Source organism: Pseudonaja textilis, chromosome 15 (assembly GCF_049901715.1).
Source record: "Pseudonaja textilis isolate UNSWEBS1 chromosome 15, rPseTex1.2, whole genome shotgun sequence".
Lineage (NCBI taxonomy): Eukaryota > Metazoa > Chordata > Lepidosauria > Squamata > Elapidae > Pseudonaja > Pseudonaja textilis.
In genome coordinates, this window is record NC_142004.1 from 7,357,912 (window position 1) to 7,383,543 (window position 25,632).

Consider the following 25,632-nt stretch of genomic DNA (forward strand, 5'->3'; position numbering starts at 1 on the left):
GGGAGAGGGAGTTCAGAGGAAGACCCAGGCCCACCCCCTCTTCATCCTAGGGCACACAGGGAGGAACGGAGAAGGGAACAATGTGGGTTGTGTGGCTTATCGGGGAGGAAAGGGCCCTGATTCCCTTCATTTGCTGCAGCTGGAAACACAGTGTATTAAAAAAAGCAAGCAAGCTGTTGAGAGCAAACGTGGATTTATCTCGTATCGTCGTGGCTTATCTGTGTTCCTGGCGTCTTCCCAACTGTGTGAGCTTAGCCGTGCTTTCAAGCCTGAAATTCCTTCTCCTGCCCTACCAAGTTAATTACTTCAGCTTGGTTTGTTTGGATTTTTAGTTACAGTTTGTATGCACCTTGTTTTGGACTGAATTTTCTACAGTTAGAGGCTGTTCCTGAGAGAATTTTTCTCCAGCTGAAGGTAACCTGGACATTGGGGGCAAAATTGGGGATAATAAAGGGTCTCTTGTGGCTTATTTGAGCGTGTTGCCTTTGTGCCACGCCCCTTTGGACCCATCACAGGGACCTTCTGACAAGCAAAGTCAATGGGGAAGCCAGATTCACTTAACAACCTTGGCAAGAAAGGTTGTCAACCGGGGCTAAGCTCATTCAACAACCGTCTCGCTTAGCAACAGACTCTTCAGGCTCCATTGTGGCCATAATTCGAAGGACTCCCCCGTACCTGTACTTCCAACCATGATTTTTATACCGGGAAAGCTCTAGAATGGCATCCGCACGAAGAAGATAGAAAAGGCAGCAGGGTCAATTTTGAAAAAAGAGACCGTGCATTTCAGGTGTTCCATTCAAATCGACAAAGAGAACTGAAACGCCAGCCGCAAATAAAAATGGAAAACATGAAGGGGCATCTCTTCTGCTCATTAAAATAAAAGCTAAATCTAGATTCATCACATGATTAGGAGTTACTAGAGACTTATCCTGAGTGACCTCAGCATATGATTATTTTTTAAATTATGGAATGTTTCTCAGGCTACCAGACATGTGTGTCTGAGAGGTTTAGGTGGAGGGCGTTAATTTTCCTAAACCAGTGTTACTGAACCATGACAGCTTGAAGATATTTGTGGCCGGCTGGGGAATTCTGGGAGTTGAAGTCCACACGTCTTCAAGCTCCCAAGATAAACACTCTGCTAAACAATCGCATGCATTGGTTTGATCTCATTGGTAATAACACATGTTTTTTTTTCTCCCCTTTCCTTTTGTGGAAGGCTTAGAAACCAAAGCCTGCTGCATTTTTAAAAATAAAATCTTAACCGTGCCGTTCCCTATTCTTTTCAAATAGAGCTAAGTGAGCATTTTGCATTGGTTAGACGACAACTTGGCAAATCAAGGCGCTGAATAGATTTCAATTATTATAACAATGTTAAGCTGTCATGTTTTTAACAGATCTATATAAAGCTAATCACTTAGAATAAATAAAATATGGAGCAAAGGGTGATAATAAGAAGCAGCGATGCGAGGCAGACAAAATATTGGAAATGTCATCCTTAATGTAACCATCACTATTTGATTTATATCTCATGTCTGGTCTTTCCGTGGCTGCTCCTGCGAGCATGTCATTAATAATGACTTCTTCTTCTTGAGAGCTTGGAAATCATTTTTAAGAATTGTTTGTTGGTGCTTTAAACAATGCGGATTTCTAATCAAATTGCACAAGGGGGCAGGTTAAAAAAAAACAAAAAAAGGCCGTCACTGTAGCTTCTCATAACCTGATTATCACGGTAGATGGCAGCACCTGTCTGACCTTGGAAGATGAGCATGGTTAACGTTTTGGGTGAAAGGAGCTCTTGGAAATCGTGCCAGAACTGTAGTCTAAACTTGGAAGGAACTCCCTAAGGAAGAAACTTGGAAGAAACTCTACCTGTTATGAATCCATTGTTGTTGTTAGTTGCGGAGTCGTGTCCAACCCATTGCGATCCCACGGACAACGTTCCTCCAGGCCTTCCTGTCTTCTACCATCCTCCAGAGTCCATTTAAGTCACGCCGACTGCTTCAGTGATTCCATCCAGCCACCTCCTTCTCTGCCATCCCCGACTTCTATTGCCCTCAATCGTTCCCAGCATTACGGCTCTTCTCCAGGGAGTCCTTCTCATGAGGTTGCCGGTTCACATTTATGACGGCTGCAGCGTCCCGATGTGTGTGTGTGTGTGTGTGTGCCACGAGGTTTGCTTCTTGCGACCGTCTTGACAAAGTCAGTGGAGAAGCCAGATTCACTTAACAATTGGGTTACCAACTTAACAATTGCAAAAAAAAAAAAAATGGGGGCTCAGTTGTGATCGTAAGTCGAGGACTACCTACAATACTGAAAGCTCTTATCACCTGGTGCTATGCCTTGGGCACAGCTCCAGAGACCTTCAAATCTGGTTAGCAAATGGATTTCTTTTTAAACACGATGGAAGGCACGATTAATTTTACCTCCCTGATAAAAAGTACAATCGTTGTTCATTTCAATCTCTGGAACAGCAACAGAAACACACATCACTTTTGATGCTGGCCTTGGCATTTTTGTAGCCAAATGCAGCTCTGTAGTAACAAGCAGAGCGATTAAATGTTATTTTTTTGGTGCCGTTCCAAGCCAGGTGAAACACTGTGGAAAATGTCTTTTTTTTTTCACACACACCCCTGTTGGAATTTTAAATTATAGGTACTGATTGAGGAAGACACAACCACAGATCTTGAAAGGAGACGCCGAGTCCCTAAGCGTAAGCATGGGAAGTGATCTCTTTTTTTCCTTCTTCTTCTCCGTAGCCATGCTCTTGGGCTCATAAAAGTAATTTAATTTGTTTTCAATAAAACCGCTTGATCATCGCTCACTGGGGCAAGGTTAGGTCAATTATGCCGGGCTGCTTGGAGTTCAGCTATTGATTTGCTTCCCCTGCGTCTCTGCATTCTGGAAAGCTCTTGATACAGCCAAGGTAGTTCTGTTTGGCAGGCATACGGGTGGTTTGTTTCAGTTCCTCGCATTTTAATCCTTGTTTTCGTTTGGAAGGAGATGAAAATGCACACCGTTGTTTTATTGTGAGGTGCCGTTCCCAGTGGGGCAGCGTGCAAAATACTTAACAAGCTCCTGATTTGAAAGGGCCATTGGTCACACTATTCACACGTGGCCGGAATCTTTAAACCTGGTTTGGTAACGACAGGGGCGAGATGTAGCTTAGTCCTTGACTTGCGACCCATAATTGGAGCCCAGCATTTATGTTGCTAAGCGAGACACGTTTGTTAGGTAAATTCTGCCCCACTTTACAATATTTCTGGCCACCGTTGTTAAAGGGATCACGGCAGCTGTTAAGTTCGCAGTACGGTTGTTGAGCGAACCTGGCTTCCCCATTGAATGTGCTTGCCATAAAGTCTCAAAAATCACATAATCCTGGGACACTGTAACCGTCATGAATGCGAATCACTTGCCAAGCGCCTGAATTTTGATCATGGGACCATGGGAGGCAGCGACAGTCGTAAGTGTGGAAAAAAATTATCATAAATCAGTTTTTTTCAGCCATGTAACTTTGAACAGTCACTAAATGAACTATCATAAGTCGAGGACTACCTGGGTTTAAAGGCAGCTGCCTTAATCCAGGCTGGCCTCCAGGAGCTCATGAAAATAGCTTTATCCAACACCTTTACCTGACTAACAGTGCCAAAAATGACACCTCGATTTGGAAATTTGGTGCAGACTTGGTGGTTAACCCCTGAATTATAATTTTTGGGGCACCATGTTCTAACTTGGAATATTAAAGAGCATTAAGCTAGAAATATTTCTTAGTTGTTTTAACACACGGGACCAAATATACCTTAAAGCTTGCATGCTCGATAGTTTCTTCAGTTGTCACAATTAATCACTGCTGATCTTTGGTTACCAGCCCCTCATACAGGTAGTCCTCAACCTACGACCACTTAGCAAATTTCTGTTGCTAAGTGAGACATTGGTTAAGTGAGTTTTCCCCATTTTGCAACCTTTCTGGCCACCATTGTTAAGTGGATCACTGCCATTAAGTTAGCAGCATGGTTGTTAAAGAGGGATTGTGTGCTGGACGATGGCTTTGGAATGACTCAGCAGAGCTGAGGATGGATTCTGCAACAACTGCGGGGCTGTTGGAACTGGCTCTTTTCATGTATTGATGTGATGCATATTGTTAAAAGGGGGGTTGGGGCACAAATAGGTGGTAATTAAGCCTTAGATTAAAACATGGTGAAGGTGGCACCAGGTAGGGATCACTTAAGTGAGGGTTGGAATAGGGTAGGGATATAGATACGTTATAGGTTTAATAGCAGTTAGGGATAATTCATTTCAGGACAAATCTTCAATACTCAAGGACTGGCTGAGACTGGCTTCCCTCTTGACTTGTCACAAGGTCACAAAAGGGGATCATGTGACCCCAGGACACTGCGACCGTCATAAATAGGAGTCAGTTACCAAGTGTCTGAATTTTGATCAAGTGACCATGGGAAGGCTGCAATGGTTATAAATGTGAAAAATGGTCAGAAGTCACTTTTTTTCAGTGTCGCTGTGACTTTGAACAATCACTAAATGAGCTGTTGTAAGTGGAAAATTACCTGGAGTGTGTAAGAGGCCTCACAAACCAGGATGAATTTAACAGTTTCTGAGTCTGATCAACTGTCCCATGTTTCATTTGCAGCAGGCCCCTGGAAGGATGACCTTCTACTGACCACCTCTGCAAGGAAGCTCAACTTCCCCCCGCCTCATCCGTAACCCATGTGCATTCTTTTCTTTAAGTTTGACCCACGTCCTGTGTCCAAAAATGCCTACAGGTAATGTGCAATTCCGCTCCACCATCTCTTTGTTGACATGCTTGCGGTCGCTCTTGCCAGAGTTTGAAAATTCCATCGTGGCTAAACAATTGCAGGGATGCTCTGGGATTCTTAAATGAGTCTCTGACTCTCTGCTTTGTCTGCTGACCGTAAAACCTTTCGGACTTGTGGATTAAGAGAGAATATCTTTTGAAGTCTTAATACCACTTTATGATGCTTTCTTAAGACCATGCTTGGAATACTTCATCCAGTTCTGTTCTGTTCTATTCTTATTCTTATTCTTATTCTTATTCTATTCTATTCTATTCTCTATCCTGATTCATTCCATTCCATTCCAGCTGATGGCCCACTGTGATTGGTTTTGTCAAAGTGTGCTGAACAAACCTTTGCCTGGAAGATCCCCTTATCCTAAACTGGATTGCAGTGCTTGTTTTTCACACGTGACGCCATGCCATGAATGGCAGTCTAGTCTGGCAAACTAGTTTTTAAGCCTTGACTCCACATAATTTACCAGTATATCCAGGGAAACTAATGTACCATATTTGTCCACAAATGTTACAATGTCATTTCCGAATTAGAACTTCTGTAAAAATTTGCTCAGTTTGCTATTGTTTTGCCTGAATGTTTTCCATGTAAGATACTTTTTTTAGGTTAAATGTTTCTATTTCAATGATATTTATTTTATTTTCCAGTGTAAGGTGATTATTTTTTTTCCTGTCTGCTTTAGATACATTCTTCTTACAAGTGCATGCATTTGGTATTGATAGGTATTTATCATAAATGCCTGAATTTGCTTATAAATAACTGGTAGAAATGTTTTGTTACCTGAGGTTTATTGTGGGGTACCTTTCAGGTTTCATGCTGGAACAGCTGCTAAATGAACTATTATAATTTGAGGACTTGCCTCCTGTGCAAACATTTCGCGTTTTTCAAAACACAAATTATTAGGTTTTTAAAGGAAATCCCTTCTCCCTTTTTTTTTTAACCCTGAGCAAAGGCATCAGGATTAGAATTGTCTGTGAAACCTGGATAAAGGACTGTGTGTAAAACACATGGGGGGAAAATGCAAATATAGATACAGAGCTTAAATCTCTTATTTTATTTATTTGTTGTTCCATAAAACCAGCCTATGACTGAGAATATACTGGCCCGTCGTTCCTTTATCTGTTCAGCTGGTGCAGAAATCCAAGCTCAGGCTTTTAAGATCAACCCTTCCTTAAAAGCTCCATGTTCCATTTATCTGCAGCAAAATATGTAAAGCCCTCCATGGCTTAAGACCCAGCACCTTTGCTCTCATATACTTGCCGGAGCATAAAGATCTACCAGGAATAATGTTGTATGCCGAGTTTGCCGGGATTAAGGATGTAGCAGCTGGAGGGGGAGAGAGAGAGAGAGAGAGAGAGAGAAAGCAGATATTCTTACACCCTCCCCATTGCAGCCACAGGTAGTCCTCGACTTACAGCAGTTCGCTGACTGACTGTTCGAAGTTGCAAAGGCGCTGAAAAAAGTGACCGATGTCCATTTCTCACACTTACGACGTGGTCGGTAAAATGAGGAGCCAGATTGTTGGAGGCAAGATGCTGACTCTGTGAAACTGCTGAGAGAGGGATGTAAAGCACTATGAAGTTGTATAGAAGTCTAAGTGCTATCTTCCTTCCTTCCTTCCTTCCTTCCTTCCTTCCTTCCTTCCTTCCTTCCTTCCTTCCTTCCTTCCTTCCTTGTGGTTAAAATACTGTATCACAGGCTGACTCTGCCCACTGCCAGGAGTTCGATCCTGACTGGTTCAAGGTTGATTCAGTCTTCCATCCTTCTGAGGTGGGTAAAATGAGGACCCCAATTGTGGGCAAGAGGCTGACTCTGTAAACTGCTTAGAGAGGGCTGTGAAGCATTGTGAAGCGGTATATTAGTCTAAGTGCGATTGCTATTCCTTCCTTCCTTCCTTCCTTCCTTCCTTCCTTCCTTCCTTCCTTCCTTCCTTCCTTCCCATCCATCCATCCATCCATCATGCACAGTGGTTAGAATGCAGTATTGAAAGCCAATTCTGCCCCCTGCCAGCAGTTCGATCCTGAATGGCTCAAGGTTGACTCAGCCTTCCATCCTTCTGAGGTGGGTAAAACGAGGACCCCAATTGTTGGGGGGCAAGAGGTTCTGTAAACCACTTCCAGAGAGGGCTGGAAAACACTGTGAAGTGGTATATAAGTTTTAAGTGCCAAGTACTAAAACTCACTTAACAACTTTCTTCCTTAAGCAATGGAAATTTTCGGCTCAGTTTTGGTCATAAGTCAAGAACTGCCCGTACCGGCTCGTTGGTAGAGCAACTGAGTTATAATTAGGCCACATCCGGTGCACTCTGTGTTCCCTCCTTTATAACAGTCTCTATTTTTCATGTTGTAAATAAATGCCTCTCGTTTCAATGTGTTCCTGTTTGCAGAGGCCTTCATAAATCCAATTTTGGTAGTACATATTGCTGCTGTTTGTAAATATAGGTTTTATGTTTCGGAGCTATAATCTCATAATCTTTTTTTTATGAAACTGAATTATGTCATAGGAAATTGCTTCGGTAGTACAAATTCTTCAATTTCCATCTATACACACACACACACACACACACACACACACACACACACAGTCAGAAGTTGCATAAATCTTTGTGCCCGTCAAGGTTGTACAGCTTGTTTTGGAGCTCTTATAAATTACTTAGAGAGTTTAATTTTTGCTGTGGCTGATTTTTGCTGAGGCTACCTTAAAAATGGATGTTTTCCCCAGTATGTATCTGAATCCGTTTCCCTATATCTGAAGGAAATTGCTGTCTAATTTGAATAAACAGCCTGACTGACTAACAGTACAAAGTCATGATGTGTTTGGGTGTTTCCTGATACAACAAACGGTGATCCGCATATAATGCTAACCCATTATTTGTGAATCAGGCAGGGCACAGCTTCAGTATATCCACAAACAGTGGTGATTTCGCTGACATGAATGGATTCTAGCTTATGGATTTTTCTTGATAATGCTTCTTTTTTTCCCTATTTTTGTAGCCAAGAATTGAAATGGGAATAGAACTAGCTTTCATTTTGGATAGTAAATCACTACAGGTTGTCTACAATAATTCCTTAAGTGACCATTCAAAGTTACAACGGCCTTGAAAAAAGTACTAATAAAGGAGAATATTTGTGAGGTGTCCTTAAGGGGCTGCCCCAGAGAGGAGGAAGGGGTCAAACTATTTTCCAAAGCACCTGAAGGCCAGACAAGGAACAACAGATGGAAACTGAACAAGGAGAGATTCAAGCTGGAAATAAGGAGAAGTTTTCTGACAGTGAGAACAATCGACCCATAGAACAGAAGTTGACTTTGGAAGTTGTGGAAGCTTCATCCCTGGAGGCTTTCAAGAAGGGACTGGACTGCCATCTGTCAGAAATGGTGTAGGGTTTCCTGCTTGGGTGGGTGGATTGGACTAGATAACCTACAAGGTCCCTTCCGACTCTGTTAATCTGACTTTAATCTGATTTTAATGAACAAAAGGACCAGGGGAGACAGGATAGCAGTCTTCCAATATTTGAGGAGCTGCCACAGAGAGGAGGAAGGGGGTCAAGCTATTCTCCAAACAAAGCACCCGAAGGCCAGACAAGGAATAACGGATGGAAACTGATCAAGGAGAGATTCAATGTGGAAATAAGGAGAAACTTTCTGACGGAGAACAATCAACCAATGAACTAAGACGTTGCCCGTTGCAGGAGTTGTGGGAGCTTCACCCCTGGAGGCTTTTAAGAAGAGGTTGGACATCCATCTGTCAGAAATGGGGTTGGGTCTCCTGCTTGGGCAGGGGAGGTTGGACTAGATGACCTACAAGGTCCCTTCCAACTCTGTTAATCTAATCCTTGGTGCTCTCTGAGCTTGTTTGTTGAAAAAAGTGACCTTTGACTGTTTCTCACACACAACCATTGTAGCATCCCCACGTTCCCGTGATCCAGCCCAGTCCACTGAAAATGTAAAACAACAGCAGCTAAATAAGAAGGAAATAAATAAACCTTGGGAGTTGCTAAGGTTTGTTCGGCAAGCCATAGGTAAACAGTGTTTTTGCACAAGGTGAAATTCATCCATTTATTTCCATCCTGACTGAAACCACAATATTTTGAACCCAGAGTCAGCTTGCAGTGGAATACCTTATGCCACCAGACTTGAAATTTTAGGCTTAAATAGAAATAACATGCAGCTAGCACTGTACTAATAACACAAGGGAAAAAATGAAATTAACTGTTATGTGTATCCGTATGCTATAGTTTGCATGGCCAAAATGATGGCCAAGAAAGTTGCACTGTGTTCAATTGTTTGTAATGTTAATTCAATAAAATTTATTTTAAAAAAATTCTAAAAAAAAACAAAACAAAAATTTTAGGTTTAGACAACATAGAATTACACCACCTTCGGTTTGACCTAAGCGTAGTACATAAAATTATCCGTTGCAATGTCCTACCAGTCAATGACTACTTCAGCTTCAACCGCAACAATACAAGAGCATACAACAAATACAAACTCAAGGTTAACTGCTCCAAACTTGATTGCAGGAAGTACGACTTCAGCAACAGAGTGGTCAATGCCTGGACTGCACTACCTGACTCTGTGGTTTCTTCCGCAAACACTTTAATCTCAGACTGTCCACTGTGGACCTCCCCCCCATTCCTAAGAGGTCTGTAAGGGGCGTGCATAAACACACCAGCGTGCCTACCGTCCCTGTCCTAATGTTCCCTTTTATTCGTATCCATTTCATGTATTAATACTCACGTTTATATTTACACATGTTATCTAACACATGCTTGACAAAATAAATTAAGAGTCCTCTTTTTAGACTTGGGATTGGCTTGCCGGCATAAGCCAGCTTTCAGAAACCATAGTTTATCTGAGCCAGGAAAGGAGTGCGTTGGCAAATGCCAGGCAAAGTCTTTGCAAACCTTAGGCCTGGTTCTCCAAACCAAGATAAGCTTCATAGGGTTCATCCATCTTTTTGTTCTCCTTTTTTTTTGTTAGCCTTTGTATTTCTTGCCTCGGTGGATGAAATAGATTTTGAGGCGCGTAGGTCCGTTCAAAGCCACACGTTCTTCAGTGGATGTGTTTCGACAGAGTACAAATAAAAAAATAAACCAAATATGATTAAAGGTGCCCCCCCCCCAAGAGCATTCCTGAAGGATGCTGTGTGTCTATGGTGCAGAGCTAGAAAGGAATCAGGAAACTGCTTCAAGGCGACAGCCGGCTGCTTGTTGGCAGCAGTGGTGCGATTGCATTAATTAACTCGGCTGGGCTGTGTGGGTGTCGCCCAAATTTTCGCAGGAGTTTTCTTGACACTTCCCGGCAACGCTGTAATTGCATGGTAGAACGCATAGGAGGTCACAGATTCAACCCCTTGAATCTTCAAATAAGACTAAGAGAAATCTGTTTAATTGGCTTCTTTCTCCTCTCCCCGCCCCAGCATGTCTGGGAATGGAATAAAATAGGAATAGGAATAATAGAATGGAATGGAATAACAGAATAGAATAGAATAGAATAGAATAGAATAGAATAGAATAGAATAGAATAGAATAGAATAGAATAGAATAGAATAGAATAGAACAGAATAACAAACAAGAATAGAATAGCATAGCATAGCATAGCATAGCATAGAATAGAATAACAAACAAGAACAGAATAAAATAACAATAGAATAGAATAGAATAGAATAACAAACAAGAACAGAATAGAATAACAGAACAGAACAGAATAGAATAGAAGAGTTGGAAGGGACCTTGGAGGTCTTCTAGTCCAACCCCGTGCTCAGGCAGAAAACTCTACACCACTTCAGATAAATGGCTGTCCAACCTGTTCTTCAAAATTTCCAGTGTTGCAACATTCACAATTTCTGGAGGCAAGTTGTTCCACTGATTAATTGTTCTAACTCTCAGGAAATTTCTTCTTCGTTCTAGTCAGGAAATTCCTCTTTAGTGCTAGAAAGATCATCAAACATAGAGCAGATCTTGAATCCAGGATCTGGGTGTTGGCAAAACAGGCAGGAATCCCGGTTAAAACTGCAATCCTAAATCAAGGACTATCCATATCTGCAGCTAGCCTAAAAATGACTGAGCTCTTCTGCATTTTTTTTCCAGTTTCTATAGCTGCCGAACCCATCCAGGCAACTCCGGGCAGCTTACAGTTCCAAAATTATAAAATGATTAAAACAATGTAGAAAACATGCAAACAATTTAAAAAATCTGCAGAATATAAGACCTGTTGAATCCAAGTGCACCGCATCGTGGCTCAGGGTCATAAGCAAACTCTGATTATTACGCCTTATTCAGCAAACCCTAGTTAAGCTTGCTTAGGGTGACGTAACAACAATTCCTTTTTTTTTCCTTTTCTGCAGCTGAAGTAATAAAGCAAACTTTGTTTTTCAGTGCAATCACAGATTTTCTCTTCTTTCCCTACAGGCTTATCCTAGCAGCTAACAGAGATGAATATTACCACAGGCCCTCCAAATCCGCCGATTTTTGGGACAATAGCAGCGAGATTCTCAGTGGTACGTATAGTGCTCTCTGGGTATGTGTTTTAAGTCAAGCAATGTGTCTCAATTGGCTAGCTGTCAGGATTCCGGCAGTTACCCCCATTTAAATCATGAGTCTCGAGCCAAACTTCCAAAACTTCAAAAGGATTTATTGGGAGTTAACATGTCCAGCACTGCCTGGGTGTAGCCAACTCCGAGACACATCATTCATTGTCACCCTTGACTCTGGTTTCCACCCCACCCCCTGGGTGCATCATAATTTATATTCTCCAATGGGACACATCCATAGCCCAGAGTCATCAATCAGGCTCTCCAGTTAGAATTTTGCGTGGCAAAAACTTCAGTTACCTAGTTACTATCTTTGAAAACATTTGTGGAATGCACTTTCGATGTTGCAAACTGCTGCACTGCTCCCCCCTCCTTTTCTGTTGGTAACCCTAAAAAGACTATAGTAGTGTTTTATGAGTTGATATCTTGACTTACGGCTGGTCACTTGATGAATGTTCGAATTTATAACAGCCTCGAAGAAAGTTATTTATAAGCTGTCCTCTGCAGTCACGTGGATGCATTTTGGGTGCAGAGCAACTGGCTGGTTGCAGCGTGTCCTGGTCCTGTGATTGTATTTTGGGATATCCTTTTTGATGTTTTCCGGGTGGGGGGGGAAGGTAAAAAAATGCTCTTTTTATAAACTAGATTCAGGCTTATGGCCACCTGATTCACTTAACAACCATGGTGAGTTGCTTAACTCAACGTCTCCTCGCGATCAGCCCAAAGTCATCCCGTTGGCTTTCATGGCTAAGGCAGGGCTAGAAACCCCAGTCTCCTGGTTTCTGGCCTACACCAAACTGGCTTTCCCTGAAGTACTAGTCCTTAGTGAGGGTTGTAGCTATGTGCATACTGGAACACGTACTTTAGGATGGCTAGGCAGGAGAGAGTGAGCGAGAAAGAGCGGAAGGAAGGAAGGTTACAGAGCCGCGTTTTAGTGGGGCCCTTGAAATTCCATGATTTTGATTTTTCAAGTGCGCAGCTTCAGCAGACCCAATGCTACCCATTTTAGAAGCATTTCTGTAGATCTTTCTCTCTCTCTTTCCCTTCCTCCCTCTCCTTCCTTCTCCCTCTCTCTTTCTCTCTCCCTAAAAAACTGAAATATTTATTGCATTCCTCACTTGATAACCATTTCCAGTCTCTGCCCCTCCTTCCTTCCTTCCTTCCTTCCTTCCTTCCTTCCTTCCTTCCTTCCTTCGTTCCGCTCTTTCTCGCTCACTCTCTCCTGCCTAGCCATCCTAGCCACACATGTTCCAGTGTGCACATAAATAAAAATGAGATTCGAACAGTCAGACCATGGCGATTTAAAAAAAGGAAAAAAAAACCCCTCTGTGAAGATTCGTCTCTTCTGCTTAACGTTGTTGTCTTTGGCAGGGATCCTGCGGAGGATAAATTATTCTCTCACTCTTTCTGTCTGCCCCAAAGTTCTTTCTTTCTTTCTTTCTTTCTTTCTTTCTTTCTTTCTTCTTTCTTTCTTTTTCTTTCTCTCTTTCTCTCTCTCTCTCTCTCTTTCTTTCTTTCTTTCTTTCTTTCTTTCTTTCTTTCTTTCTTTATTTATTTATTTATTTTTCTTTCTAACTTTCTGAAAGTCTGGTTTCCATTCTGAATTCTTGGCGAGTATGGGCTGCCCCTCTTCTCCCTTATTTATACAGAGCAGTGCTTAGCGAGGAAGGGGGTTGGGAGTGCCTGCTGAAATTTGAATTTTAAAAGCATTCTGGTCTATTTTGATGTATTTATCCTCTCTCTGAGCTCTGTGTGCGTGTGCGTGTGCGTGCCTGACTGCCCTTGGTTTTTTTAAGGCCTTGAACTGTCAATCTTCTCAAGAAATTGGGTAGTTTATCTTCTGCTTCTTCATCTCCGTGAAACCAGACCCATCCTTCGCTTTTGTGAACACTGTTTTACATCGCCTCAGTGTATTTTTTTTAAACTAAAGGTAGTCCTCGACTTGCAACAGTTTGTTTAATGACCGTCCAAAGTTGCCGCGGCAGTGGAAAAAAGGGACTTACAACTTGTTTTTCGCAGTGACGACCGTTGCATGATTGCGCGGTCAAAATTCAGAGGCTCGGCAACTGGTTCACACTTATGACCGTTGCTGTGTCCTGAGGTCACGGGATCCCTCTTTCGCATCCTTCTTATGACGAGCAAACTCAATGGGGAAATTAGATTCCCTTAACGACCGGGTGATTCACTGATTAACTGCAGTGTTTCACTTAACAACGGTGGCCAGAAAGTTCGTAAAATGGGGCAACTTTGAGCTCGGCTGCGGTCGTAAGTCAAGGGCTTCCTATACACCTTTCCTGTTCTCACACCCAGAAATCCCTCCCCGGTTTTGAGTGCTGTTTGTTGGTTATCAACCAGGCGCTGCTTAATGGTGCCCAGGTGATTCATTTTTTTGTTGTTGTTGTTGTTAATGGCAGGCTTGGATATGGAAGAAGGGAAAGAAGGTGGCTCCTGGCTTGGAATCAGCAAGAAAGGCAAGATGGCCGCCTTGACCAATTACATGCAGCCTCAGATCAACAAGCACGCAAAAGGAAGAGGCAAGTATGTAGCAGGAAATGAGAAGCTGATCGGGTGTCACATCAGGGCTCCAGCATGAGCCCCCATTCAAATCACAAGTCTCTAGTGGCATTTCTCAGAGTAAAAAAGACTGATTTATTAGGAGTTGACATGTCTGCGTTTCCTGGTTGCAGCCGACTCTGACACATCATTCATTTCACCCTTGACCCTCGTCTTCCCCCTACCTCCTGGATGTATATTCTCCAATGAGACACATCCATAGCCAAGAGTCATCAATCATGCTCTCCAGTAATAATCTTGCGAGCCAACAGCTTCGGCTGCCATCTGAGGCATTTAAGGAATGCACTGCTTTTCTCTATACTCCTTTCCTGCTGGCAACTAAAAAAGACCAAAGGAGTATTTTTTAGTTGACAACCTGCTTAACTGAAAAAAAAAATGTTTATCCTCCGTAACTGTAAAAAAGCAAACTGGTCAGTCCTAGGGGAGATCAACCCTGACTGCTCTTTAGAAGGCCAGATCCTGAAGATGAAACTCAAAGACTTTGGCCACCTCTTGAGAAGGAAAGACTCCCTGGAGAAGAGTCATAATGCTGGGAACGATTGAGGGCAAAAGAAGAAGAAGGGGACGGCAGAGAAGGAGAGGGCTGGATGGAGTCACTGAAGCAGTCGGCGTGAGCTTCAATGGACTCCAGAAGATGGTAAAGGTCACGATGGGTCGGACATGACTTTGCAACTAACAATGACAATTATATAATTAAAAACTAATTACCATCTATAGTTAAAGAGGGAGCGCTGATGATTAGAGTGCAATATTGCAGGCTAACTCCACTCACATTGCCAGGAGTTCCAATTCCTTCAATCCTGACTGACTGAAGGTTGACTCAGCCTTCCATCCTTCCGAGGTCAGTAAAATGAGGACCCAGTTTGTTGGGGTCAAGAGGCTGACCCTGTAAACTGCTTAGAGAGGGCTGTAATCTACTGTGAAGTGGTATAAAAGTCTAAGGGCTATTGCTAGTGCTCTTCCTTCCTTCCTTCCTTCCTTCCTTCCTTCCTTCCTTCCTTCCTTCCTAGGTCTCTTTGGCTCTCCCATCCCCCAATAAAGATATTTTGCAAACACGAAGTTGAACTAAAAGCAGGCAAGTGTTAACCTTCACTGAAACAGGAACTGCGATGTTCTGCTAAAATAAACACAATCTATGGCTTAAAAACTAAAGCTTTTTTTTTTTCTCACCAAGCTCCGTGGTCAACCCATTATATTGCGCAGCCGGCAAATATTTATTGCGTTACTGAGATATTGTATTTATTAAACAAATGGCCCTCTAATTGAGAGGGTTGGTTTTTATTGCTCCGCTGGTCAATAAGAGTGATAATTCTTCTGTTCTAATCAGCATTTTGCCAGATGGCATCAAGTTGACCTAACCATCTTCTCCTCTGCCTGCCTTAAAGCAGTACCATTACAAACCAACTCCCTAGTTATAAACCACTTGTTATGTTCCTTTCTTTGCAGGTGCCCTGGTGACGAATTTCTTGACCTCAGAAATGGACAGTTACTCTTACTTGAAGAAAGTGGCCTTGGAAGGACACCTTTACAATGGCTTTAATTTGATAGCAGCAGACTTAAGGTAAGTCTGTAGTAAACCTTATCCACTTAGCAGCGAAACTCAGAATCTGACCCCGCAGGTGTTAACGTGTATGTTGCTTTATAGCAGAGAGTTCTGTGCTACCTGGTGTGTTTTTTTTCCCCCCTCTTAAGCATGGGGTTTGAGTTCAGAAATGGAGAATCACAACTTTGGCTTCAGATTTGATTGCCCAAGTTTTTTTTCTGAGTCAAGGCCATTTTTTTCCCCCCCTGGTGGGTAACCGCTGGATGCTTTAAGTTGAATGTTGTTCTTGCAATCTTTTCGGATCTGTCATTCATGGCTTTTGGAGTTCCCGCTATCGCTCTGCTTTTTGCATTTCTGTCGCTTCCCCAAACTGCTGCAGGTCCACTATACCCTACCATATGGCGGCTTTCCACACTGTAAAGGTTTCTCTCGCACATACGTGCTACTCTGTTCCGGCTCTAGGGGGCAGTGCTCATCTCCGTTACAAAGCCGAAGGAGCCAGCGCTGTCCGAAGACGTCTCCGTGGTCCTGTGGCCCGAAGGACTAAACGCCGATAAGGCACATGGAATGCTGTTCCCACCAACAAACCAGACAGTCATAGACATGCAGATGACAGACTCCTCTTTTAGATAGATTTTAGGTATATCTTTTATATATATTCGCCATCTTGAGTTACTTACGGATTAATGAAAGTGGGACTTTAAGAAATGAAATTGTGGTGCCATGATGGCAGAGGTAGCCCTGGTGCTACGGATGGTGAGCCAAAATTTCTGGATAAACCTGGCACAGTTTAAACTGTGCTCATCCACAATCAAATTCTTGAAAGAAATGATTCCCCCCCATTGGGACCGAAAACATCCTATTGATATCTGACCCCTGAATTCCCCCATTGTCAAAAGCAATGTTCAAAAAAAGGAGGGGGAACGAAAAGGTTACCCTTTCTTGACTGCAAATCAAAGCACCGCCGTACATATTTTGACAAGGACAGGGAAAATATCCTTGGCAATAATTGCTTCGGAGATCTGTTTCTGACAGCTTGATCAAGCCGCTAGGAAGAACGGATGAGCCGCTCTTTAGAAAAATTAATCACTGAACTCAGAGCCAAAGAGGAGCGATGTTCAGTTTTCAAAATATGCCAAGACTCTCATGTTGGCTTTCGTTCCCACAAAAGGAGGATTACGGTTCTCCTTCTCCGTCTGTAGTTCAGATACAAGCAAGAATAAATGCAGCGTAGGTGTTGCGGCCTGTCGGCTAGCAGCCAAATCAGAAGAGGTGGAGGAAGTGTGGGAGTCAGGGCCAGCCTCAAGGCAACCTGAGAGCTCCAAAGGGGAAGAGGAAATGGAGCTGGCTGAGAGAGAGAGAGAGAGAGAGAGAGAGAGAGAGAGAGACGGATCCTGGGCCGTCTGTCAGCCCTCAGATGGAGAGTCAACAGCCCCCAGGTCTGGAGGTGGCTGATGAGGAAGAGGAGGAACAGCTGGGTCCAGTGCCTGACGCGCAACTGCGCAGAAGGCAGAGGAGAGGAGAGCAGTGGAAATCTATGGGACGGTCCTTGGGAGGCCTCCCAACAATCTGGGTCCTCATTTTACTCACCTCAGAGGGATGGAAGGCTGAGTCAACCTTGAGCCGGTCAGGATCGAATTCCTGGCAGTGGGCAGAGTCAGCTTGCAATTCTGCATTCTAACCACTGTGCACCATGGATGGATGGATGGATGGATGGATGGATGGATGGATGGATGGAAGGAAGGAAGGAAGGAAGGAAGGAAGGAAGGAAGGAAGGAAGGAAGGAAGGAAGGAAGGAAGGAAGGAATAGCAACAGCACTTAGATTTATATACCACTTCACAGTGTTTTACAGCCCTCTCTAAGCAGTCTACAGGGTCAGCCTGTTTCCTTCAACAATCTGGATCCTTATTTTATCGACCTCAGAAGGATGGAAGACTGAGTCAACCTTTGGCTAGTCAGTATCGAACTCCTGGCAATGAGCAGTGCGTTAGCCTGCAATACTGCATTCTAAATACTGCACCATTAAGACTCCTCAAATGTGTTTTTTTTTTCCCCTTAATTAGGAGGTGCTACATATCCCCAGCAGAGATCATTCAGTAAATCTCCAGTCGATCCCCCTGTCCATGCTAGTGTTAGGATGTGCAATCATCCCTTTTGGGAATAAGAGCATCGTTGTTGCGGTAGGTTGTTTTTCTCGCTTCCAAAATTGCCGGCAGCAGTTTTTAACAACCGAGGTGTCTGTATTTGCAGAGATTCTTCGGAGGGAACCCAGAATGTAGGAAAAACAAACTGCAGATGTTCTGAATTAGCAAGCCTGCACATCTAATGTATCGCCCGCCATCTCAGTCCACCCCCCATCCTTATCCTGCAAGAATCCTGAATCCTACATTACTCCCTCAAAATAGGAATTAATATTCTTTTTGCCCAAGGACTGACGTTAAAGTAAGCCACCAGGGACTGACTTGTGAATAAAATTAGGACGATTGTTGTTTCTTCTTTTTATTGTACGATTGGGTTTGGTTCATAAGGACGTCAAAGAACTGGCTGTGATGAATTGGTTTCTTACCATTTCCCCTCACTCAATTCATAACTGATTTCATTAATTCTAGTCCTATCCCAAGGATTTCTTAACTCCTGATCAGTAGAAGCATCGCAGAAAAGCAAAATAAGTTGTTATCAAAGAATTCTAATAATTGCTGTGTGTCGAACAGAAATGCTGTTGGTAGTTAAATCATGTTCAAATCATATTTATTGTTTGTTTGTTGCCCATCTCACTTGTCAAGAGACTTTTGAATTTTTAGCCTCTTTCTCAGTGTAGTCCTGAACTACAAGTCTTTGGGGCAAAGAGTCTAGTTTCTATTTAACTTGGTTTTATTTACTTAACTCAGTTGAATCACTAGAGCCAGTTTAGTTAGTAGGTAGTTAAGGCACCAGACTAAAAACCAAGAGATTGTGAGTTCTAGTCCTCTCTTAAGCATGAAAAGCCAACTGGATGATTCAGGGCCAATCACCAGAAGACTGGGGGTTCTAGTCCCACTTTGGGCGTGAAAGGCAGCTGGGTGAACTGGTTCACAGTATTACTGAATGCACGGAACCTTGGCCAGGATAACAAGCCTGCTTTAAACGAAGGTTAGCAGGAATCCTGGATGATCTGGGCATAATAATAGCCCTAAGTTTAGTCACCATGCAAAGCTCTCCTTGTTTATTTCACTTAATTTTTGTTTTAAAGAAACTCTTTTGCACGCACTGCTCATTTACATTGCAACCTTACAACTTGTGGGCAGCTGCGAATCCACGAGGATCTTACTCATCGACTCAGCACAGTTCTCTGCACAATCCACTTAAGATTTTCCTCTCTCTCTCTCTCTCTCCCTCCCTCCCTCCCTCCCTTTCTCTTCCCCTCTCTTTCTCTCTCTCTTCCTCCCTCTTTCTCTCTCTTTCCTTTTCTCTTTCCCCCCTCTCTTTCCCTTTCTCTCTTTCTTTCCCTCTTTCCCTCTCTCTCTTTCCCTCCCTCCCTCCTTCCCTCTCTCTTTTTAATCAAGACAAATAAACAGACAGGAGGAAAACAAAACCGCCCAAGGAATTGTAGGATAATTCACATGAACGGCTACGCAGTGAGACCGCATCCTCGATCCACTCTCTTTGCATTGCAAAATACGCACAATATGTTTGTTGTTTTGCATTATAGTGTTTCAAACTTAAAAATAACAGCTCTGCCGGAGCTGTTTTTCTTTGGGGGAGGGAGCCCATCTAAAAACAGGAAGCTCGGAATGATTAATGCATGATGCAGAGCCATATTCTCCTGGGACTGCATCCTGCGTTTTGCAGGGAGAAAAGGTATTGGATTTAAAAGGTGTTCCTGTCTCACCGGGGGAAAATAAAGTGATAAATCAGAACTGTATTTGCCCCTGTTGATGTGAGAGCTGCAAAGCAGTTTCAAGAAAGAAAGGAAAAACACCCACCAAATTTAACCCAACCATCTTTCTTCCATATATATATATATATATATATATATATATATATGTATGTATGTATGTATGTATGTATGAATGAATATATAAATATATATATAAATAAATATATGGATCTTTGGTTTTTGGGTTTTCTCCCATGTAAAATTGGAAGTATCCTGGCGATGTTTCGACGAAATCTCATTCGTCACCTTCAGGCTTGTGTCTTCAGCTTTGTGCTCTCGGAGTACTCACTTGAAACTGTTTGCATCCGAAATGTAGTGGATGAAATTTTGGTGACGGTCAAGCAATTTTGAGGAAACGGGCAGAGAATATTCCAAAGCCCGGTACAAAAGCATCCTTCACCATCCAGGGTTTGTTAGCATGTATTCACCTGCATTTCAGGTAGCACTTGCCCTATCATGATTCACTTAGCATCTGTTGGAAGTTACCATGGCCCCGACGTAAAGGGACTTACGACAGCCTTTTCCCACGGTCACGTGATCGAGCATTTGAGCATTTGAGGAAAGAGAAAGGAAGAAAGAAAGAAAGAAAGAAAGAAAGAAAGAAAGAAAGAAAGAAAGAAAGAAAGAAAGAAAGAAAGAAAGAGAAAGAAGGAAAGAAAGGAAGGCAGGAAGGAGAAAGAAGGAAAGAAAGACAGAAAGACAGAAAGAAAGAAAGAAAGAAAGAAAGAAAAAGAAAAAGAAAGAAAGAAAGAAAGAAAGAAAGAAAGAAAGAAAGAAAGAAAGACTGACAAGACTGACAAGACTGGAAATGGTTATTGAGTGAGGAATGCAGTAAATACTCGGGATTTTTAGTCCGAGCCAGAAGCCAGAAGCAGGGACAAACTGCCAACATGCTGATATCCCGGAGTGCTGCTAATAAAATTATTATTTTTTAAATTATATTTTAGTCACAGACGGAATTATGTTCATCTGTCAGAACAAGTGTGCCCGAATTTTAAAACGCCAAAATTGATGTATATTGCGGCAGCGTCTCCTAAGCTATGCAAATGGCTTTTTTTTGCAAACAGCTTTTAGAAAGCGACGGGAAATGTATTTTTCCAACTTCATAAGCTGACATAAATCAAACCAGAGCCGAACGCGCTACCTATGGTGCCTAAGTCTCCAAAAGGGGAAGGAACAGAGAGGAAAGCTGCTAAATTCACCCTGAATGATGTCCTCATTTCAAAATATGCAAAACCTCTTTCTCTTTCTTCGGAAAGATATGGAACTTAAAAAAATTAAAAATAAAACAAAGAGATAAGGTCGTGAAATCAACATTTAGGAAGGAAGTGATGGAGAGTAAAAGGTGGAAAGGAAGTGGGGATCAGGGACGGCTGAGAAGGCAGTGGATTAATTCCACTTTAGCCAGGAAAATTGCTGGATTTAAGGTTACAAGACTTATGACCATTTTCACACTTTCAACTCCCCCAGCATCCTGGAATTAAGGGGAAACTTCCTAACAGTGAGGACAATTAGCCAGTGGAACAGCTTGCCTCCAGAAATTTTGAGGTTTTTAAGAAGAGCCTAGAGACAGTCACTTATCTGAAATAGTATAGGTTCTCCTGCTTGAGCAGGGGGCTGGACTAGAAGACCTCCGGGGTCCCTTCCAGCTCTCTTCTACTCTACTCTATTCTGTTGTGGTTAGCCGGCAGCAGGTACGGACGGCTGAGGAGAGCGAGGACTCAGATGAGGGGCCAGGACCATCAGGAAGTGGACTGCTGCTTTCAGAGATTGTGGGGTCTGGGAGCAGCGATGAGGAGGTTCCCGAGGAGCCTGTGCCAAGTGTGCATAGGATTACTCGTAGGGAAGAGCAGCTACAACAGCAAGGGTGACGCAGGAGTAAGGCTGCAAGGTAATGGCCCCTCCTTCAAGAAGATAAAAGGCAGCTGTGCAGCGAACGTTCTTTGCAGGAAGCAAAGACGTTTTGAAACTTGAGCCTGTTTTCTTTTTTACTCTCTTTTCCATTCTATCCTATCCCCATGCTCAGGTGATCAAAATTCAAACGCTTGGCAACCGATTCATATATACGACAGTTACACTGACACCCCCCCCCCCGGGGGTCACGTGATCCCCTTTTGCAACCTTCTGACAAGCAAAGTCAGTGGGGAATCCAGATTCACTGAACAACCGTGTCACTGCAGTGATTCACTTAACAACACTCCCCCCCCCAAAAGAAAAGGTCGTAACATGGAGCAAAATTCACTTGACAAATGTCTCACTTAGCAATGGAAATTTGGGGGCTCAATTGTGGTCATAAGTCAGAGACTACCTGTCTTAACTTAGTCCGGAGGGAGGGGTTTAGTTTCTACTAAGCCTGCTGCTGTTCTCACGATCCTTTTGGTTTCTATTCTCCTCCGTTTGCTAACAAAACAGAATGCTGGAGAATTCTCGCTTTGCTGTGGTGCAGAAACATCTCTTTGATCACTTAAAAAACACACAAACGCACACACTTTTGCAGCCTGTTTATTTTATTTCCATCCCGCACAGGGAAGGGCCTGGTTGAGGGAAGCTTGCATGCGATAAAAATTGCAACCAGAGATTGGCTCAATTTATCAGCGGAGGTTGAAGTGGTTTGCTGCCATAAATAATCAGTGAATCTCCTGAGCGAATGATATATATCCGCATGCTGGGAGCCAGCTCCATAAACTTAAGATTTTGCTGGAGGAATTGAGTTTTTCCCCGGCTGGAAAGCCGAAAGCTGATAAGGGTGAGCCATCTATCGGCAGCTTTGGCAATATTGTCCTGAAAAGCTTGAGGTGTGCTAGGGAGAATACTTGCCCTTGGGTGGTTTTTGGGGTTTTTTTTGCAGACGTGTCATTCCCCAAACTAGGTGACCTCAGTGCTTTTGTCATCATCAAATAACCAATCTCAGAGAGCATCATAGACCCCACAGTCCTCCTCCTCCATTCTTTCCTCCTCCTCCTCCATTCTTTCCTCCTCTTCCTCCATCTCTTCCTCCTCCATTCTTTCCTCTTCTTTTTTCCTCCGCCGCCTCTCCTCTTCCTCCTCCATTCTCCTTTTCTCCTCTTCCTCCTCCATTCTTTCCTCCTCCTTTCCTCCTCTTCCTCTTCCTCCTCCATTCTTTCCTCTTCCTTTTCTCCTCTTCCTCCTCCTCCATCTCTTCCTCCTCCATTCTTTCCTCCTCCTTTCCTCCTCTTCCTTCTTCTCCATCTCTTCCTCTTCCTCCTCCATTCTTTCCGCTTCCTCCTCCTCCTCCTCCTCTCCTTCCTCTTCCATTCTTTCCTCTTCCTTTCTCCCCTTCCTTCGCCTCCTCTCCTCTTCCTCCTCCATTCTCCTTTTCTCCTCTTCCTCCTCCTCCATCTCTTCCTCTTCCTCCTCCATTCTTTCCTCCTCCTTTCCTCCTCTTCCTCTTCCTCCTCCATTCTTTCCTCTTCCTTTTCTCCTCTTCCTCCTCCTCCATCTCTTCCTCCTCCATTCTTTCCTCCTCCTTTCCTCCTCTTCCTTCTTCTCCATCTCTTCCTCCTCCATTCTTTCCGCTTCCTCCTCCTCCTCCTCCTCTCCTTCCTCTTCCATTCTTTCCTCTTCCTTTTCTCCCCTTCCTCCGCCTCCTCTCCTCTTCCTCCTCCATTCTCCTTTTCTCCTCTTTCTCCTCCTCCATCTCTTCCTCTTCCTCTCCCATTCTTTCTGCTTCCTCCTCCTCCTCCTTCTCTTCCTCCTCCATTCTTTCCTCTTCTTTTTCTCCTCTTCCTCCTCCTTCATTCTTTTCCCCTCCTCCTTGTCTCCACTTTCTCCTCCTCCTCTTCCTCTCTTTCCTTTTCCTCCTCTTCCTCCTCCTCTTTTCTTTCCTTCTCCCCTCTCTTCCTCCCCCTCCTCCCCCTTCTCTTCCTCAAACCCCACTCCCTTCTAGCACTGGTGATGTCCCCTAGTTGGGTAATGAAATGTCTGCAAGAAAACCACCAAGCTCAGAGAGCACCAGGGACTCCACAGTCCTCCCCCTCCTCTTCCTCCTTCCCACAAACCCTACTCCCTTCTAGCACTGAAGATGTTCCCTAGTTCGGTAATGAAACGTCTGCAAGAAAACTACCAAGCACAGAAAGCACCAAAGATCCCACAGTGCTTCCTCCTCTCCACAACGCCCACTCCCTTCTAGTACCGATGATGTTCTCTAGTTGGGTCGTGAAACATCTGCAAGAAAACTACCAAGCTCAGGAGGCCCCAAGGATTCCTCATTTCAACCCTGAGCTACAATGATTCCCCTATATTAAGACCTGCCCTGTTTCCGTCTTTCTTTGCTCGATTTTGATGTGCTAACAGCATCTACCTGCTTGCTCTCTCGCCTACCTGCAAAACACGTTTCCAGGTTTTCATGATGAATGGTGCCAAGATCTGATCTATTCTCCCAACTTTTTTGCTTTGAGCTGGTGGAATTTCCTCTTGCAATAGTCTTGGCTGTTCTGCTAGCGCCCCAATTTGTGGTTTAAAAGTGGCCAAAAATAAACCTGCGGTTTTACCTGTCGAAAAAGAGAAGGTGCGTTTAGACTTTACCGTTATACTACTAGATGAAAAACATCCGCATTTAAGTGGAGCCTTTACCCTATTTAAGCTCAACAAATATTAGGGAGTTAGTTAATTTCCCTCTGAAGGTTTTATGGTACCGAAGATGGATGTCTAGTTCATACCACTGCATATATTTGACTAATTAACTTTTCATTTGTTTGGGGACGAGTTTATTATGCACATCTATGCAGATAATTTTATTCTGCTGATGGACTTTTTTTCCTCCTTCTACAGCATGTTTTTCCTTCAGTAAAAATTGGGTGGTTTGTTGATTTAGCTTCCCCACCCCGCTTTCCCTAATTCCATAGGTGTGTGTTGACATTGAGTCCTATTTATGGTATGGTAATTTTTGTTTTTGTTTTAAATCTATTTGGTTCCTGAATGCAGTTGGTGATAATCCCGGGAGGATAAAAATAGCAGACATGGATTTTACAATGAAGGAGATGTGATTAGAATATATAATGGTTGACTCAGTGAAATTTATAGGAAAATATTAATAACCAACTAATGCAATTGGCACAAGAAACTGGGCTAATTTAATATATTGGACCCATCTTAGATGCTTCTAACATTGCGGATAGAAGCGTCAGGAAGGGAATAATCAAATTCTCACTGGATAAATTGAATTTTCTTGTCTTTTAATTATTTGAAGGCAGAAAAACCAAGCTATTCCAGGGCAATTCCATGTCTCTCTCTCTCTCCTACCTTCCAGCAAAATATTTTCTTCATCGGCTCTTAGCTGCTAAATTCAAAAGTGTTTGTTTTGTTGTTGTTGTTCATTTTAAAAGCAGATAATTTGATCAAATCTACAAAAAAAAAAAATATTTTCCGTGCTACAGTCCTCCCCTCGCTTTTCTTAACCAGTGTCCCTACTGCAGAAATGCCATCAGATTATTTTAAGAGAAGAAAATAGTTTGCTGATTTCTTGAATGGGGGAAGGAGAAATCTTGCTGGACTGAAGATTGACATAATATTGACTAAAGATTGACTAAAGATTGACTAAATCCATTTGCAGAGCGGCAGAGGTAGAAGTAGAATGACCCATAAGGACCCCCATATCAAAACAACTTACCTTATGTGCAGCCAGAAACTGAAAATAACATTTAACTCAGTACAGTACTTAAGCAAAATGGTTCAGTTGAGATCTGCATATGCGGGACTGATTGGGTTAGATTGCAGGGGTGACCCCGAGATATAATTTTACCATATTTTACCTCTATCTTAAATGATTGCATTTTATTCCAATTTCATTTTAAGACTGTACTTCATTCCAATGTCATTTTAAATCGTACTTTATTCCAATTTCATTTTAAATTGTATTTTATTCCAATTCCACTTTATATTGCTTTTTATCAGATTTCAGTAATCATCTGTTTCTGGAACCCTGCACTTTGATATGACCCAAGGGCTAATCATTAAATAAAGATGTAATCGATGTTAATAACTATGTGCAAATAAAGGATAGAGGATAAGTAGAACTGGATCAAAGATTTAAGTTGCCAGTTTTTGCAAGGAGAACTCTTCCTTCTTCTATTACTTCTTCTTCTTCTTCTATTTTTATCTTTTAGCACCAATAACGGAGATGTAATTTACTATTATGGAAATAAAGGAGACCCAGAACCTCTCTTCTTAAATCCCGGTGGGTTTAATTAAAAACGAAACAAAACACGGGTACCTTGAATTTATTTA

General features: G+C 42.8%; 1 protein-coding gene across 4 annotated transcripts in view; it reads left to right on the plus strand.

Annotated features, from left to right (window-relative positions):
• TANGO2 (transport and golgi organization 2 homolog) overlaps positions 1-25,632 on the plus strand; it is a 58,336-nt gene that overhangs the window by 23,307 nt on the left and 9,397 nt on the right. For 2 of the 4 annotated variants that reach the window (XM_087913392.1, XM_087913391.1), the window contains exons 2-6: positions 4,646-4,775; positions 11,231-11,319; positions 13,767-13,886; positions 15,373-15,487; positions 25,512-25,582. In XM_087913392.1, the coding sequence (XP_087769518.1) occupies positions 4,720-4,775; positions 11,231-11,319; positions 13,767-13,886; positions 15,373-15,487; positions 25,512-25,582 (451 nt within the window). In that variant the 5' untranslated portion in view covers positions 4,646-4,719. Of the gene's footprint in view, positions 1-4,642; positions 4,776-11,230; positions 11,320-13,766; positions 13,887-15,372; positions 15,488-25,511; positions 25,583-25,632 lie in introns of all 4 variants that reach the window. The other 2 variants (XM_087913390.1, XM_087913393.1) reach the window with 1 other exon arrangement.